The following is a 19,104-nucleotide window of genomic DNA, read 5'->3' as shown; positions in this document are numbered from 1 at the left end:
AAAGGGAATCTTCTGTGGAATTACCTTAGAAAGTAATTTATTTACAGATAGAGGAAAAACTTTTCCTATAAGCATATTTCACTGGAATTAGGGGATTGTAGAAAACGAATTGTTACTTTGAAACTCCCATTATTTAAAGGTAAAGTCATTTAGTTTGAAGCATCCACCAGAGTTCATATTTTCCAGAACAGCCTTCCCTTCTTCCTATTAGTTTCCTTCACTAAATGTACCCCTTTTCCAAATCTTTAATTGTATCTATGAACTCTATTTCATATATATATATATATGCTCAGGAGCCTGAGCACACAATAAGCTTCAGAGAACCACAGGTTTGGAGAGGATCCAAGCTCCTTCCAACCTACAAGTGCTGGAAGCCAGTGAGACGAAACAGCCACTACAACTACCCATGTTCCTGCAATCCCCACGTTGACACCCTGAGATTTTTTGCATTACAGAAATCACAGCACAGCTCCAGCAAAAGCAGATTTTACCAACCTTCACTGTCAGCCCTCGTTCCCAGAAAGCCTGGTTCGCTTAGGGCAGAAAATGTTTCTTTGATCTGATTGCAGGAACTTCCAACTTGAGGCAGCTGAAAAGGTCATTGGTTCCTATACCAGACAGTCTGTGTGAGATCATTTCAATCTGATTTATCTCTACACCATCTTTTTGGGAAGGGTCACAAATTGGGTCTCACCCAATTCCGAGCAGGAAGATTTTTAATACTTCCATTGATGTGGACACGGAAAGATTCTGGTTGATGCCAGTTTCCCACAGCAACCGTTGCCGTGGTTATAAATCATTTATTGCCCCCCACCCACCCTGTTGGCCAACAGCTGAATATAAAGGATGAGTTTACTCTGTGCTAGAGACCGTGACAAACGCACAGACTCACTTGGTCTGAAGTTCACCATCAGGCACTGAAACACTGTTGGCTCTTTCATTGCAGGGGCTTTGGGAACTCTCTAAAATAACCAACAGACAAGTGCTTGCTAATGATGAAGGCAAACAGTCCTCCAGCTCACAGATGCAGAGATCCAGGGGGTCTTAAGCTTGTGTGTGCAGTAATCATTACAGAAGGAACCTAGAAACAATGCCCTCCCTTCCAGGCTCCCGTGGAGCTTAGGGGAAACAGTTCTTCTCAAAGACATAATGCATCAATTCCTTAAGTTATTCCTAAATAACTTAAAAGCACTCATTACTGAGCCAAGGTATTTGAAATAACCTAGTTAACCCCATCTCCATGATTAGAAGAGCTCTGGATAGGCTCCAGGTCTGACTGTGACTTCACTTCCTCTTCTAGATAATGTGAGATTCACTCACACAATTCTTAATTGCCTCTTGTACCTCCTTGCTGAGCAATTTTGTATCTTGCAGCCAAAACAGGAGCAGAGATGAAGGCACCTGGACAAAATTTTCCTCATGCAGAGGCCCAGGCTTACTTCCAAGCAGGATTTGCTTTATGATCTCCTGGATTTTTCAAGGGGTGGGTAGAAGGTGGATTTGAAGAAAAGCTCAAAAAAAAAGATGCTATATTTCAGGCAGCAGTTGAGTCAAATGCAATCATGCTGGCAACAACCAAACATGTTTTGGCAAGTTATTTCCTCTGCTTGAGTGCAGTGGCTTCCCACACGTTATTTCTGCAACCCCAACAGCAAGTAGATTTCCCTCTCTCCAGCTCAAAACAAGCCCTCATAAATGTTTAAACAAACTGAAAAACACCACAGCTGTCACAGCATCACAACTGAGGCATCCTGACACCGTAACTTAATGCTACACACTACCTGCTTTACAAAAATCACCTCCAAACCACAGCTCCAGCAGCCCTCCTGGTGACTCCAGGTGCTCTGCACACCCAGTTAGAGAGTTCAGGGACCTACATGCCAGAAGGGAGATGGGAAGTCTGATCTCAAACCCAGTTCCTAACTGGAGGGCTATGGACACCATGCAACCAGCTGAAGTGGCACTCACCCACTTTTAGCAGACTGGAGATGTAGGAGTAAATTTTCCTTCCAGGGTCAATCATACTGCTCTTTAAAGCAAAACTGAAGTTTTAAGCCACCCGCCATAAATTAAATCACAAAATATCTGTCTTTCCTACAAAGGAGAGTGGAGAGTCTCCACAGCTGTGAGTTTGGACACATCTGCAAGGGAAGAGAGTGTCTGCTATAAGCCTCTCCTTCAGTCCCTTCCTTCCAAGGAGCAGGGAAATAACATCCCAAAGGCCATGGATCAGTTTCTAGGAGACTTAATCTTGGTTTAGGCAGTGGTCAACAGGGGAAAGGGCAAGACTGCACAGAGTCAGTTTTCCTTGTCACCCCACAGTTCTGATCAAGCAAAGAAGGGCCAATACAATACCAAGCCACTGTTTCATCACAAGACAACCTGAACTAGAACTTGGCTATTGAGCTATACACCATCTCCATAATTTTTATGTGCATTTCTCAAATGTCTACATGCTCATGTTGCCAGTAACCAGGAATTCTCCAAGAACCAGTTGTGCCTTCTGTATCTTCCCTTCTTTTCTCCCTTTCCACATTATTTTTCTCCTCTCCAACAGCACATTTTGCTTTTGTTTGTTTCTACTTAACCAAGGTCATTGAGATACTTATTTTGGGACAGAGAAACCATTAGCACAGGTAATTTTAAGGATGAACCCAAAACTGTGGGCTTTTTAAAAACAAATTAAATCACTTCCCATAGCATGGAGGGGGGCCAAAATCAAAACATCCATACTCCTCAAGTCCTTACACAGCACAGCCTTTAACAGACACAGGTGCACGTCCCACTCCCTACGAAACTTCCATTAATCAGATGTGGCACTGAAATATTTAGCAAAGAAGGCAACAGACATTTATTGTCCCAAGTCCTGATGTAGTACTAAGTACTGTAGTACTTCCTTCGGAAGCAGGACCATACCCAGAGGCAAGAACTCAGCAACAATGCAATTGCACCATCCTCAAAGGCACAAGTCACAGGTTGCTCTTGCCTCCCAGTAATGTAAGGAATTTTGTGGAGCTGGTCTGGCACCCGCTGGCCATCTGTGGTACTGCTCCTTGTCAGAGAGTTTATATACTTCTATAATCAGGAAAAAGGCCACCACAAGAAAAACAGCAAACAAAAATCCCATAGGCCCTGCAGTGGTGCCTGGACAGACATTAAATACACACTTGAAAATGGGACACGATACTAGTTGGGCAAATAAAACCAAGAGCACACCTTAGAGTTTCTACCCCATTGATTTGCTGGCTACTTAACTGGGGAGGTCTGCCCTGGGCACACCTTGACTCTTCACAGGAATTCTCATCCAACCTCCACTGCTCTGAATGAGCAGCTGGTCTGTCTTCCTCACTCTCTTCATTGCTCCAAAACTACCAGGATTAGTGCTGGAAGGGAGAATCTACGCCATTTCCAGCCTTTTTCTTCAGACAATGCTGCATCTTTGGAAGATGAAGACACACAGCTCAAACTGTTTTGAGACCTTGGCTTTGCAGATAAATAGTCATAAAGATTAGAAAGTGCACAGAACTGTTAATTATCAGCTCTAAGGTGAGGGCATTTTTGACCAAGGAGCCCAATTGCTCACAGCTGCCAAACCCACACAGTTTCACACACAACAGCTGCTTGAAGGTGACGCAGGCAGAGAGCTGAGGACAGTGTGACCTGGCTGTCGTAACAGCAAGCAGGAGACCAGAACTCACCTCTGGTGACCCCTGTCACCAGCTCTCTGTCTGTGAAACAAATTCACAGGATTTTCATGCCCGCGAGAACAAAGAATGAACAAAATCTTCTTGAGACGCCTCTGCTGTTCCTGCTGACAGGTTCTCCCACAGCTCTCCTGCTGGAACAGGTTTGTTGTGCACAGAAATGATGGACACAGGCAATGCCAACCTTGCAGGTACAAAGGGAAGTGGTGGAAGGTTTCCAATGCCACCACTCCCCGCATCCAAACAGTGCAAACAAGATACTCCGCCTGCTCTTTCAGCCCCAACCCAGGGCTTCTGCTTCGACTTCTGTAAAGACTGGGATGCAGAAACATGTAGGACTTGCATGACCAAAACACATGACCTTGTGTTACTCCACACTTCAAAAGCTCAGCAGACCAGCACTCACCTGAGATAGAACACTCCTTCATTCAAACCCCTCTTTTGCCCGACCTGAAGCCTGCCCGCACATAGTAACAGCAGGACTGATTAAAAACTGACACAAGTTCAGCCTAATCTGATGGCTTTGAGTACAGACAAGTGCACAAATCTTGGCACTTATTTTCACAGCATCTCAGAACTGAAAAAGATAAAGCCTAGATTTATAAAGTGTTAAGACACTAATTTACTGTCAGTTAAAACCTTCCAAAGACCAAAAGCCTCCCCCTGCTGCCCTTCTACCTCCATCTCTCCAAAACCAAGAACATCTCTTCCAGCTCTGTCCATGACATAACCCCATGCACTTCCTGAAAACACTGCAATCCCAATGCAATCCAAGCAGTGGACAAACCAACAGACAGGACGAGGAGGAGACAAGAAATCAGTAACAACAGGTCCTTTGCAGAACATTGTAACCATTCAGACTGGCTTCCTCCTCCTCTAGAAATCTGCTTTCTACAAGCAGCATTTCATCTTGAACCACCACCCATAGCTACCTAACCTCTCTCTCAACAAACACCACAGGACAGGTATTTGGTAAAAGAGATGTATATTTATTCACTTTACAAAGAGGGTGGTATTTAGTTGCAACAGCTCCATTTATAGACAAATATATTATTGTACATTATAGTGGTGAATGGCTCAAACTTTTACCTTGTTTTGCTCTTAAAAATATGTTTGCACCACTTCAGCTTCCGTTAGCTGAGCAAATAGCTGTCCTTGTTCTGCCACTGAGAGATTAAAAATCCATAATAAAGGTATAGCCGTGTGCTATGTATTCACAAGAATTCCCCTCCTCATTTCCCTGTGTCACTCCTCTGCCCACCCACCTCAACACGGTCTGTCCTCTGGGTTAGCACTGAACTTATATACAGCCTCCATTAAAACAAAATTAGGAGCCAGTGATAGTTCTAAGGTCCTTTTAAAGCACAAGAAAAGTCATTGACTTGTACATACAAAAATCTTGAGTTCAAATTTGTTAAAAAAAAAAAAAAAAAAAGAAAAATCCATTTTTAAGTCAGGTTGGCATTTAGATATTGCCAAGGCATGGCTAAGCCAATGAAGGGGGGGAGGAGAAGAAAAGAATTTCAGTATAGAATTTAAATATTACAAAAATATCTTTTTTTTCTTTTTTTTTTTTCCTTTAAAAAAAAAAAACAAAACAGCAGGATGCCCACTTGCTATTGCTAACTGAAGCATGGAAAGAAGGTATAGACCAGTTGTCTTTGATCCTTGAATATCTGAAACAAATTCAATGTAAAGCTGAACCAAGTTTACCACACAAACAGTGGTGGCAGATTTATTTCATTTGAGATACAAATGCATGTCCACATGACAGGCATACTTTGACCATGAGGTGGAAGAAATGTTTCTATAAGTAAGCGCAGGGAAATAGGGCGAGAGAAGGCTGGCACGGTTAAACATTCTGGATTCAGAAATGCACAGTGCCCCACATGTGCCTCTGCACACAGGCTGTGCATGACTCTGCACTCCTGATATGCAAATACAGCATCTTTCAGCAACATGATCCAGAATTAAAGAGGTTGGTGGCCCACATGTTCAAACTGTTAAAATTATTCTTTCGTGCTGTTATTCTTCTTCGCTTTCATTTTCTGGTTCCAAATCAGAATCACCATTGATTTCCTTTTCAACAGTCATGTCTTGTTCATCAGATTGCTCCTCTTTTTCTTCATCTTCATCCCAGTTTTCCTGAGGAAAAAAATAAAACAGAAATGTTTGAACCCTTGTCAGTCACACCATTTCTGTTACAAGCAAATGGGAGAAGATGTGGTCCAGCTCCACTTACATCTGAGTCTTTATCTGCAATCATCTCATCATCCGAGCCTTCCTCCTCTGAGGATTCTGCAAAGAGAAAACAATATCTCAGTTTGGAGAACAGGCTTTTAAATTGTGCAAATAAGGCCCAACCCCACATGCTGCCAAGGTCTTCAAACTGTTCTATTTCAATTCCAAAACTAATTCTACCTCAAGATGAGGTAATCAACAACAATTAGGAACAAGTCACTTCCGTTATGCGTATACAGTGTGAAGACACAGTAGGAAAAAAGCCAAACTGGAAGTGTACATGCACACACATGGACATCCACTACATTGATGTCTCACTGACTCAAAAGTAGAAGTGCCTTGACTGTATCTACCTTAGAAGAAGGGCAGGTAACAGCAGAAATTTGAGGTTGCCAGGTAAGTTAAAGCAGCATACTGAACTTCCAAGTCACTGATATCTTCATTTGTGAAGCAGGGATGGAAGGGAATTAAAAAGAGATAAAAGGAGGGGAAGGAAGGAACAACTAGCTGCAAGATGTCCCCATCATAAGCCACAGATTCTACTGCCATGGACATCCCATAAAACCTCTCTCTTTGCAGCCTGTACTCTGGTAGACAAGCAGAGGAGCACGATGAACAGCCGCCAAGTGCTGGCTGTCATGTGAATTCAGGAGCTGAGTCACACTTAGCATACAACACTTACCATCCTCATAGACCAGCTTTGCAGTCTGATTAACCTCAGGTACATCCTGAACTGCTTCTGATGCTGCAACCTGAATGGAATTTGAAGATTAGCCTTAGAGGAAATCATATACTTCAACCTTAAAAGGCAACAAAACTCATAACAATTTAAATGAAGTCTACATCAAGAGTGACACACATTAATTCATTTACAGTAGTAGTTTAACAGACAAACAAGTACAAATGACAAAGTAAAATTTGAGAGGCATCTGCTCTGAAGTGCCTCCCATTAATACCCCTTTAAAACTCTATGGGTCAGTAGTCACATTTGGCAGGACAAAACGTGTAACACTTCCAGAGAGCACAGACTGACAGGACAGTCCATTAAGTGTAGTGACTGAGCATCACCAATGTCACTGTACAGTTCCCAATGACAGGTCCCATCAGATGCAATCACAACAGGAGGTGAAGTTTGCAAACAATACTCCTGCACATCCCACGTTATTTAGTTGAAGCTCACCTGGCTGGCAAGAATGAAGAGTCTTCCATGCAGACGGGAAAGCTTTTGCAAAGTTTTTACTCTGCTCTCCATTAACTGGTATAACATTCCCAGCTGAGGAATAAGGTCTGGCAACTTCAGAGAAGAGAGAGATGAAAAAAATATGAAGCTGTTAACCAACACATCCCAAACATCTTTTTATTTTAAACTACCTCCGTGTGTTTGGGGCAAGCAACCCTTGCTCACATTATTCTAAACAAAAGGGAGAGTTAGTGTTCACAGAAATCACCTGGAGCCTGATCAATCCACACTTGGCCATGTTTAGAAACATCATCTACTTTCAGAAAGTGGCAATTCTTACACTACTCCTTTGCACAGTCATTGCCACACGCAGGTGTTGAAGCACTACTCAGAAAGCTGTGTAAATGGGAACCGAACATACACCAGTGAACAAATGCAGCCTCAGCAATGTGTGCAAGTTCTGAAGCTCATCAATCCTATAATAAATGGGAGAAAGAAGTGACAGTGCCAAAAATGCCTTTTTCTTAACCCAGCAAGAGTGCTGTATCAACCACCTGTAAGGCAAGGCTGGACTTCAGTGCAGAAGCTATGACATTACTTACTGCCCTGCCACCTTTGGCACACCTTTACCCCATAAATCTAGCCATGCCCAAGATAGTCTCAGGATGAGCATTACAAGAGCAAAGAAAATTTAGTTATGTAAGATTTAGTGGCACAGACTACATTACTCTTTGATGGTAATTTTGTTCTCTCTCACAGGTGTGACATAACTTATCTTGGTCTGACTTTGGGATGGCTATAATTATGTCATGAATGACTGAGACAAACAATTTATTGGCAATGTGTAGCAGTTTGGGAAAAGTGGCAGAAGTATATCCCTCTCTGTACATTGATTTGGGCACTGCCACACGTGGAGAGCAGGAGACAGATTCTTGAAGAAAGAGTACACATTTATTTAAGCATTTAAATCTAGTTTTATTTAAGTGCATTTCCATTAATGTAAAATACTTACTGTGGAAAGGTAGGATGCATGTAGGGTAAAAACAGACTTCAGCCATCGAACCATTAGTGAGGCACTGGAAAAGATAAATTAATTGTATCAAAGAGATCCTGGCTGAGAGACACTCATTTCACATTCTAGATGCTAAACAGTTCTATATAAAGTGTTCCTTTTTCATTAGATAAAAAGATAAATGCAGATGGAAATGTAACAGTTTGGCTATCCAGATGAGATATATCAGTGCTAGGAAAAGAACAGACACTTCACTGAGGGACTAAACTAGGGGACTAAACTAGACATTTTCAGGGAGCTGTGCTTCTGACATCTTTTATGGGAGGTCTCTGAATAAAAGATCAAAGCATGCTACCTTTAGTCCACCTCCAATGAGGAAATTTATATTTAGAAAAATAAAACCAAAACCAAACCAACCTAACCACCACAATTCAGAACAGCTAGTCTCAGTAGAGCTGTCCTTATGGCAACATAAGATGGGGGAGAAGCTGGTTTTGTTATTAAACACAATAGCAAGAGAAGTCTAAATACATTTGATAACTAAACTTAACAAGCTGATAATTAAATTGAAAATCTGACAGCTATTTTATCTTACATATTGATCAGGTTCACGCTGTCAGCATTTGAGGATTTCAGTCACATTCTCAGGATTACACTCTTATTTCAGGTATCCTTTTCCCTTTTTAATTTCACTTCAGCCATCCTGAGAAAGCCTTAATAAAAGTTCCTCTTTACACCCACAATCAGGTGAGAGTTTTTACCTCCACATGCTGCAGTTTAATTACAGTTACTGTGGAAATCAATCATACAGGTGGTGGGAGGAACCCTAACACACACACACAAAAAGTTTCAGGTGAATTACACTGTAGTTGAGTTTTCTCACCTGTATGGGTTGCCCTGCAATCTCTTCGTAAGCTAAAAGGACAAAAAACAGTCAGCAATAAGTAACAAACATAATGAGTTTAAAACAGTCAGCAATAAGTAACAAACATAATGAGTTTAAAACCCCAAGATTACATCCATGTGACAGCCCCAATACTGGGGCAGAAAGTTCACCAGACATCTGAAGTTTGCTAGGATTAACCACAGCCAGGCTCCAGAAAATTACACTGCTGGCTCTACCATCCTGTAGATGGGCTGATAACTCACAGCAGCTGAGTTTCATGACTACAAGAAAGCTGTAACTCTTAAGAGGAAAAATATTCAGCAAAAGCGAATGCTGGAATAAGTAGAGGGAAATCCCTTTTTTTATATGTTTTTGAGTATCTGCTTAGTAAAGCAGTTGTTATAAGGTGGACGATTTGGGGAAACAAGTGAATGTAGTATCAGGTAAAGGCCATTTCCCAGAACAAATCTCAAGCTCTGGGGAAGGCAGTTACATGAAGGTCTGTCCACCACTGAGATTATACAGTCAAACACTTGCACTTAGATTCCCTGACAAAGGTCCCAGGGAAGAAACGCTGCATCTCATTAATACAAGCCTAAGGAGGTGCTGCAAGACTATACATTCAGCACCAGGACATCTGCATAATTCAGTTAAGATCAGTACCATAAGTAAAAATTAAATCTTATTTGTGGCCAGCACATTAAAATACATAAGAAATCTAACCATTAACTTATGTCATAAATGTCATTCGCATAACAAGAGCAACTAATCGACATTCAGTTTAAAAACTAATGTCTAGTTAAGGCTAATCATTAAAATATTTCTGTCCAAACACAGATTTTATTTAATATCACTGAATAAGCAGTTGAGAAGCCAAATCCCTTTTAAAATTGCTACTAAATGATGTTGCAAAGCTTAAGTACCGCAACAGGGCTTCTGATTATCTTCAAAACAGGAAAGGAATTACCCCTCATTTTCCAAGTGTCTTGTAAACTCACTGTTCTAAGTAGGCATTCTATTCTTCTCCCTCTCACGTGAGTATCCAGCATATTTATGCTCATATAGCTTGCTCTGGCTAGCACTCCTATTTTCACTCTTCGAATTATCATCCATGTTAGTAGTTGAACATAAGATGTAATGGCAATTGTTTGCCATGTACTAAACATCCTTTTGCTTAATCTCTTTCATTTCTTTTCCCCACATAATCATTTAAGATATTATTACATGATCTAATCCTCTTCCTATCTTTGACAGCAGCACCTGGTCCTTTGGTTAAGCTTCATCCAGAAAAGACAAAGAGTGTATCAGAGATAAATTAAGACACATTTCTGACTCATTAAAAGTACCAAACCAATTTCGTTAGTAAAAGCAAAGAGACATATCTTGGATTTTCCACAGCTAGAATGCAAACCACATGTGGCTTGCAGGACAGTACAAGAAGATCAGTCTCTCCTACCTCATGCAGCAGTGGAATGACAGCATATATAGGCATTCTGGCTACTGTGTTCTTTACTATATTTTCCTTTCTTGTATTAAGCACTTTCTGTTAAAGTGAAAAAATACAATCAGAGAATCATTCAGATCCAACATGCGTATGAGCAATCAGCAAAATCAAAAATTCCTGGCTTTAAATCTCTTTTTCTACTCCACTACTTTTGTATGGTAAGATAGGACAATGAGCAAAAGATAGGCTGTGCAAAGGAGTTCCATTTTCCAAGTCAGCTACAATTAACAAAGTAAGACACTCGATTAACCCATCTAAAACAATCTGCCAGTGCCTCTAGCCCACCTGTTCCATGTTAGAAATGATGCATCACAGGCACATTAAAATTTCTCTTGATATTTTCTGTTTGAATTCTGTAAATAACTGCCTTTCATCAGCATCAGTGACAAGAAATTTCTATTCGGTGTCAAAATCTTAACATTTTGGTGCCCCAGTACTTTTATGTCCTCCCAGCCCAAGTGCAACAGCAAGCTTTTCAAGTGAAACTGTTGTCTTCAATGCATTTTTCAAACAGTATCTACTTGAAAACTCAGGAGACTAAACAACAGGTTACGCTCAAGTTAAAGGGAAGATCTGAACTGTGACATAACAAATTTATCATAAAAGAAGTGCCTCCTAGTTCATGGACTGACTCAGAAGGCAAGGCAGATAAACAACAAAAAAATAATACTGCCACTAGAATTCATAATACCACTGCCTTGAGCAGCAAATCAGCAAAAACCAGCTGGGAGAAACAACAGGATCTTGACTGTTCAGCCTCCCCAGCTTTCAGGACGGCTCCCCACAAGCCCCAGTGAATACACTGAACAGCGAACACTGAGCTCGCAACACTTACATTTAAGATTTCTGCATCATTGCTTTCCAAGCCCTGAACCAGCAGCACGGCTAAGCTGTCTGTTTGTGGAAGGCCACCTGGAGTTTTTACTTTGCTCACATCAATATCCAGTGCCCCAAGGCGCTCCTCAATGCTCTCCTGCACACGAAAGGAAAATAAATAAGGGCAGTGCTGCTTCAGTGCAGCTTCTCAGAAACATCAGCTGAAAACAAAGTACCTAGCTTACAGCATTCCCTCTAATTCTGATGGGAAATAATGTAAATTTTGCACAGTCTTTTAAATGTACTGATAAGAGAATAGCATGAGAAAAGAAAAGAAGTTTTGACTGAAAGACATTAATATACCTTGGCATAGACACACAGACACAAGTGTGCGACAAAGGTCTGCAACAACCTGGCAAAACTGTGGGCAAGGCACACAGGGCTTGAGTGAAGGAAATGTCTCTTCCATACAAAAAGATGGTATCATTAGCCTTTCTTCCATGCCAAACAAAGCAAATTCAAGTTCACCAAAAGAAGGCATAGTGATGATTTACGATTCTAGTTTCTCCCTTATTGCTGTGTTTAAAAGAGGAAGGCTTTTACCTCTGTCTCCCCTGGTTTCCTCTTGTTTTTCTTTTTCTCCTTTCCCGAGGCTGGAGTTTTGACAGCTGTACTATGTCCCGGAATGCCAGGCACTAGAACTTTGGTGTCCGAGTTCACAACAGGCGTCTTTACCTAGGACCGAGATACCACATTTGCATGAATTGCTAATACCTTGGGTTTTCTTCCAATTTAAAATACTAATTTTATTCCGAGACTCACACGTACATGCTAAAACCAGCCTGATGCACCCCATCTTCTTGATATACTAGGAAAATGTGACATTTTTTAAGAGCAATGAATAACCTCAAGTAACAGTCAGCTAATTTTCATAAGTAACTAAAGCAGCAGTCTCTTTGGAATCACCTGTGAATCATTTTTCTTACAAGCTTTTGCCATAACATTCATAGAACTATGCCTTTGTATCCAACAACAAATATCTGGACGTTTGCTAGCAATAGATACCACGTGTACTAATAGTCAGCCCCATAAACCGCATGCAGATTAATTCAGCAGCCACTGGAAGGCAGTAACTGACCACAAAAAGCAGCACAATGTAATAGTAAAAGGTAGTTACTACCCATGTCAATCCCACCTATCTTCCTCTAGGAATTGCTCAGACACAGAACTCAGTTGTCTGAATTAGACTATGATGATGGTGACAAACAGAGCAACCTCAGGTTATACCAAGCAAGCTAAGGTATCATCTTCAATGAACACAAAGGAGATGGAATTTTAAAGGCAATATATTCAATAATCAAATGCTCCCCTGAGTCAGAGGATGTAAGGGAGTATGCAACTTCCAGAATATCAAGAATGTTACCAGCTACTTTGAGAGCACTTTTTAACTACAGCACTTCTGTCCAGGCCTTTGTTTGAGGTACCTACCCAACCTTCTGTACTCCTGGAAGCCCTGCTGGGTGCCCACTGAAGTGATACAAATATAATCTACTACAGTGAGCAAAGCATCTTCCGTACGCCATGTGTAAAAGTCAAAAAAATTCACCTTCTGGCTCAAGAATTTTAACACAGAACAGCAATGGTGTTAAAATACTGCCCCCTTTGCTCACCACACTCATCACTGACCTTCTCCCCACACGACATGCTCAGACAGCCAAGAGAAATGCGTCTTCACTGGAATTCAGCAAAAAGCGAAACCAAGATGGGTATCATCACTGCATGCCAGGGAGTTCCTACACCTCTCACTGCCATTCAGCTCTGCTACCCACCAGCTCCAGGGCTGAGGAAACAGCACAAAACCCCGCCTGGCTGATGGAGCACCAGATCCAGTAGGTAACTTTAGGGTCAGAAAAACAGCGCTGTCTGCTCACTTCACTGATACTCCAAGCATTTCACATCTTCAAGGCCTTGAATATGCACAATGATTAAGAATTCCACAGCCTGTCTCTAAACACCCAGGGGATCCTGCATGAGAGAAAACAGTGGCAAGTGGCCTCAGTGGACACTGCTGCCATCCATGTAAGTGCCAAGCTCACATTCCCAGGTCCCTGTGAGTAGGAACATATAAAAGCCACATCAAGAAAGAGCCAAAAGGATGTGCCCTTTAAGGTTCCATTACATTTTATTCAGACTCTAAAACAAAGCCATCCCACCTTCACCCCAAACCATTAGGGTCAAAGAGGCTGTACAAACCGACAGACTCCAAGGGAAGGACTGATCTCAAGCAGAAAAACCCCACCAATCAGTCCTGTCTCTCAAGCAGACCTGCTGAGAACAGGAGGGTCACCATGTGCCCTCCCACGTGCCAGGATACACAGGAGCCACAGAGTTCTCTTTATGCACTCCTGCCTGAGTGCTACAGACATCTGTAGCTATCACTGCAGCTCTGAACAGGTCCATCCAGAAATCCAATCTTGTTTTAAGTGAGCAGTGAATTCTACCATTTTCAAAGTAAAACAAGAGAAGCGACAAAATTGTATTTTATGCAAAACTCACCTTTGTTACAGCAGCATCTGTTTTAAGCGACAACACTTTCTGGATGTCCCTTACTAAACATATGTGGGGTTCACTGGTGTTCAAAGACTACAAGGACAGGAACAAAACCAGTTAATATATTTGACATTCACACCTGTGACTTATTATGCTACTTAAAGATAAGAACAAATGCCAGAGGTATAAATTAGAATGAACTTTTTTTTCACTCTACAACAGCAGCTCCTTTGCATATCTGCCTTTTGTTACCAGATCTCTATGCTCTCCAAAGAAGTTCAAACAGGTGAAGTGAAACACTATTCAAACCAGTTTCCATGGCCTAACTCAGTAACAGCTGAAAAGGCAAGAAACAGCCAGCAGTGACATCAAGCTGTACTCCAATTATAAGAATGGAAGAATAAAAATGACCTTTTGAAACAGCTCTGGGGGAAGTTATAGCTCCCAAAAAAAGGGCGAGCAGTATGTTTTGTATTGTTAATAATTTCAAAAAAAGAAAAAATAAAACCAATAAACCCACAAATTCCTCCAACTGAGAGCAGCATGCAGTCGATATCAGAGAATGCAAACCCTCTCTGGTAAGTTTTACATACCACTTTCTCTATGACGGGCTGTGAGGTGTTTCCATACACCAGCAGCAGAGACTGTTTGTCCGTGCAAAACGCAGCTGCTAAAATAGGGACTGGTTTCGGTGTGGAGTCCCCGTCATTTCCAGGTGTTGCTATCTGGATAGTACAGTTTGACGTTAAGGGTTTTTTGCAATAACTGGGGGGGGAAAAAAAAAAGAAATTAAAAAATTCCAAGAGTTTTAGCTTGAACACTTCAGTATCCTGCACATCTGAGTACCTTTCATTAGCAGGTACTCACCAAACTCAGCCACTTTACAGCTTTTACGGGTGGCTAAGAAGAGGCACAGACACACAAAATCTGGGCTAAAGCCACACTTAATACTGAAGTGCAGCACAGTCACCAATGAATGAGTTTTTGAAAAATGTATCCAGCAACCCAAGAAAAAGAACCAGCTGGTTTGCAGCAGGTTTGCAACAGATACAAGAACTTAGAGGTAGCAGAATAACAAAACTGAACTTTGCCTTACAGTGATCCTCCCAAAGACACCCTCAAGAGCAATACTAACTTACCCATTTAAGATATGTTCAAATAAATGCAACTGCCCATCCCTGCACACAACTGCTAACTTCACAGGCTGAAAGAAAGCACAGTAAGAGTTTAATTAGATCAAAGGACAAACCTCCTGGAAGTACAGGACATCAAGGGACAGTTGCATGGCTACAATTTGACTTTTTTCAGTACCTAAGCACATTAAACTAAATCTGTAAGGAAGATCATAGACATAACTCATGAACACTTAGTAGAACTATTAAGAGATAAAAATACTACTCATAACTGTACTTTACCATATCACTACTAATACATGCCAATTTGAACAGTTTGCACACTAGCAGACATGTCTAGAAGCACAGGCCTACAAAGGCACTGACACTGTAAATATGCTTAGAAGCAAGAAACTGATTTGAGTCCTCTGAGCAATTTAATGACAGGGGTACATTACAGAATACTCTGCAATACATGCAGTAAGAGGGAACAACTGGAAACACTAGAAAAATAAAGCATGAAATACTGTTTTGAGAAACCGAATCTAAAGACAGCAGGAGAAAAAATGCTTTAAATAATTAACGAAAGAGTTTGTTAACATGTTTTACATGCACATAGTTTTCATAAGGCAATTACTTAGAAAGATTTGTCCTTGCTAAAACTGAGACTTGGGCAATGCACATTGCTACTTTAACTCATTAAAGGCTGGTTAATTCCAAATGCAGTTACACTGCCAAAATCACCTGAAATCATAAACAAACAGGACATACTCAAAAGAGACTTTTAGAAATAATCTATTTTGTGTTTTTTGGTGCCAAGTTCTAAAACCACTTTGATTACTAACTTTTTCTAAATAGGAAACAACTGACATTTCCACCATCATAAACAAAATTTCTGAGAAAAACCACTGAATTTGCACTTAGTAGCTTTGATAAGGAGTATTTCAAACTATCGGCTTTATAAGTGCACCTGTAATAAATATTCTTATACACATGAATTGGCATTCAGACCTCATCTCTGCCTAACAGAATCTAAAATACAAATCAAGCTTCTTTCTTTAGAATCTTAAATGGAAACTGATATGATAACTGAAAATTGTTGAACACATATGGTTACAGACTACTGCTCCTACCTCTTCTTTGACTTCTGATACAGTCAGGTCAACAAAAATTGGTTCATCTGTTACTGCAAAAGACATCACAGCATTCTTTTCTTTTCTATCTGACCTGATCTGCCTGGAAGACATGAACAGTACACGTTATTTAGCACAGCACAAACAGGACTCTGCACATGACAAGCAAGATAAAGCCTATAAATCACTAGCAACTGTGGTAGTATCTACCACATCCAAAAGCATCCTGCTGACATTTCAATTTTCGGCTTAGAAAATATTTTAACTTCCAAGTGCAAAGTAACTCCCAGGTGAAAATGAGCAAGAAAACTTCACATAAACCTTACAGTAAGTGCAAAGAACAAGGAATTTTATCACACAGTATGTTCTGGCACACAATGGTGATACAAATGGCAACTGGAAGCATGCTCAGACACAGCCAAGGAAAATCACGTCTTCACCCAACAATCAGTGAGTCGAAACCACCATTTAAGAGATCATCACTGCATTTTTCCAGAGTGCCCCTTCTGCTTCACCTTCTGTTTAATCAGAGTTCAGAACACGCTTGGTAAGTCTACGCTCAATACTGATCACAATTAAAAGTCACTAATTATGAAAAGCTCACATACCATACACTCAATAATCGGTCGTGTATGGCTCCAGACAAGAAATAAAGTCCTGTAATCCCATCAAAAGGTATGCTTTCATTCATGGGTTTCACTGTGGTAAACATTAACGATGACACTGATGTAGCATGGCCTGTGAAATGCTAAGAGAAAAAACAGGATCTTTCAGTGATTGTCATAAGCAGTCTTACTGCCAAAACCAAAACATTAGTTAACAAAGACATTAGGAAAGATTCAAGTGTCAACAAGGACAACTCAGTGGTGTCTTTAACTAGTGATCAGCTTCCTTGCATTTCTGTATGTCTGGCCAGATATTTATCAGCATTTTAAAAGTTAAATGGGGAATCAAAGGCAAATCCACTGGGACTAAATCCATGCAAACAAAATCACATCCACCTGTACTACTGTTTCTGTCACAAAGCACTCCCCTCTGCCCCCCCCTGTTTTACCCTTCAACTTTTACAATGCAACTAGATTCTTAGTTTCAGTCTCAACTTTAACGGACACATAGATGTGCTGACACACTAAGTCTGTGCAACACACCACCCCCAGACTCCCCCCCCAAAAAATGGTTCTTCCATCTACTTCTGCAAATAGTAATTTTGGTCATCATAGGATGCAGACATACAGGGTAGTTGCCATGAGCCAGCAAGACCACAGTAACAGCACATGTGCACACACTCACCTGACAGCAAGTACCAGGAAATTCAGAGGCCAGCTGTGTCCTATCTGCTGGCAGGCAAGAGAACATGGCTGCATTCAGGGATCACCTAAAGCCTGGCTATTTGCTCATGTCTGAGCCCTGCCCAGGGAACAAGGATTTCACTCCTATGCCTCCAACTGTTTCAACAGCAAAACTGATAATGCCACCACTTACGTGAAGTTTAGCAAGGAAACTTGAAGGCTTCATGGAGGGACTCACGTTAGGGAGCTCAAGTCAGGGAGCTCACACACAAACTCAAGCCAGCAGGAACTGATACAGTGGTGAACTAAGTTCTCCTGCCAGAAAGGTATCAGGCAGGGAGCCACTGAAAAAGGACAGCATCCATCTTTCTCCCACAGGCTTGAGAAAGGGTGCTAGTAGCATGCCCAGGAACAGGAATTTAATGTCCTCATTCAACTATCAGGAAGTTGAAACTACAGTTTAGGCTATCATCAGAGCAAAAGCTTCCAGGAATCCTGAAACTGTCAATTGTCTCCTCACACACAGTGAAACTTTCAGATGTCCGATCAGGGAACACTTGGTAAGTAATGTCACCAATCAAGAAGGGTATTTTTTTGCATCTGTTTTAACAGAGGTACAGAGGTACTTACTCTGTAGACTTCTTTGGTCTCCAAGTCCCACAGTTTTATAGTTCTACCGGCTGACAGCAGCATTTTTCCATCTGGACTGATGCATAGACAGGTGACACTGCTGTTGTCGCCTTTCCACTTACTAGAATTTGGATGGAGGGGTTTTTGTACAAAGGGAGAAAGATGGAGAAACAGAAAAAACAACATTCATTAGGATAATCTCAAAATGCACAACCACCATGATGGAAAATTTAAGGCAAAATTTAAAAAATAGTAATTTAAGTAGTCAAATATGAGGTCAAGGCTATTCTGCTTCAATTTTGCAGAATTGGTTTACAAAAAACTGCAACACTCAATAATATAAAGCTATTTAATACTGAACTGGTCCTCTCTCAGAGTTCTCTACTGAAAATAGGGCAAAAAGAGCCATACCATTTTCAAGACCCCTTTGTGCACCATAATCCAAAAAGCTGACATCAATTCACTCAGAAAGGCCTTCTCAACACTAAAATTCAGAGTTTCAGAGCCCATTCAGTTCCTGCCTGGCTCTCCTCCCAAGTCTGTCAATGTCACTGACAAAAACAAACTTCACCTTAATGGTCTGTGGTTCAAAGTACTATTTAAAAATAATTTAAAAATAGAAAAAATTAAGATGGTGTCATGAAAAGCCTAAATCTGCTTTGAAAGAATACGAATACTACATGTGGCTCACAAGACAAAATTGCAAGGAAAGCATGAACACAAACCCTTTACAGTTTGGATGTAGCCTGCAACATACTACATTCTGACTGTAAAACAGCTGTTCTGGGAATACCTCAAATAATTTTCACATGCTCAAGCAATGCCTCTCCTGTCTTCCAAAACAGAGATCATCTGCTGCATCACTTTTGATAGAAGCTGAAACTTTTACAGCCCACAAACCTGACAAACAGCACAAACCTTACAGAGAGTATGACATGATTTTGTATTCTTTTCCAAAGAAGAGGTCAAGACTAAGAATTTCAAACCATTTAATAACCTAAACCAAGAAGGTATTTTTAAATGTACTAAAAAGACAAGATTGGAGTA

General features: G+C 40.9%; 1 protein-coding gene and 2 non-coding genes across 3 annotated transcripts in view; all 3 read right to left on the bottom strand.

Annotated features, from left to right (window-relative positions):
• Window positions 1-4,672: 4,672 nt before the first annotated feature.
• WDR43 (WD repeat domain 43) overlaps window positions 4,673-19,104 on the bottom strand; it is a 26,160-nt gene continuing 11,728 nt past the window's right edge. Inside the window, exons 4-18 of the mRNA XM_027659206.1 lie at window positions 18,058-18,178; window positions 16,747-16,886; window positions 16,139-16,241; window positions 15,033-15,097; window positions 14,487-14,658; window positions 13,900-13,986; window positions 11,947-12,078; window positions 11,363-11,500; window positions 10,480-10,566; window positions 9,021-9,052; window positions 8,138-8,201; window positions 7,126-7,239; window positions 6,628-6,697; window positions 5,947-6,002; window positions 4,673-5,849 (exon numbers count right to left, since the gene is read on the bottom strand). Coding sequence (XP_027515007.1) covers window positions 5,730-5,849; window positions 5,947-6,002; window positions 6,628-6,697; window positions 7,126-7,239; window positions 8,138-8,201; window positions 9,021-9,052; window positions 10,480-10,566; window positions 11,363-11,500; window positions 11,947-12,078; window positions 13,900-13,986; window positions 14,487-14,658; window positions 15,033-15,097; window positions 16,139-16,241; window positions 16,747-16,886; window positions 18,058-18,178 — 1,501 coding nt within the window. The 3' untranslated portion in view covers window positions 4,673-5,729. The remainder of the gene's footprint in view (window positions 5,850-5,946; window positions 6,003-6,627; window positions 6,698-7,125; window positions 7,240-8,137; window positions 8,202-9,020; window positions 9,053-10,479; window positions 10,567-11,362; window positions 11,501-11,946; window positions 12,079-13,899; window positions 13,987-14,486; window positions 14,659-15,032; window positions 15,098-16,138; window positions 16,242-16,746; window positions 16,887-18,057; window positions 18,179-19,104) is intronic.
• Window positions 13,046-13,124, bottom strand: LOC113954688. The gene has a single exon (XR_003530309.1). It is a non-coding gene; the product is annotated as a small nucleolar RNA SNORD53/SNORD92 (small nucleolar RNA).
• LOC113954690 lies at window positions 16,543-16,626 on the bottom strand. Its single transcript, XR_003530311.1, has one exon. It is a non-coding gene; the product is annotated as a small nucleolar RNA SNORD53/SNORD92 (small nucleolar RNA).

Source organism: Corapipo altera, unplaced genomic scaffold (genome assembly GCF_003945725.1).
Source record: "Corapipo altera isolate COAL_440 unplaced genomic scaffold, ASM394572v1 48, whole genome shotgun sequence".
Classification (NCBI taxonomy): domain Eukaryota; kingdom Metazoa; phylum Chordata; class Aves; order Passeriformes; family Pipridae; genus Corapipo; species Corapipo altera.
This window is presented reverse-complemented; position numbering and strand designations above follow the sequence as displayed.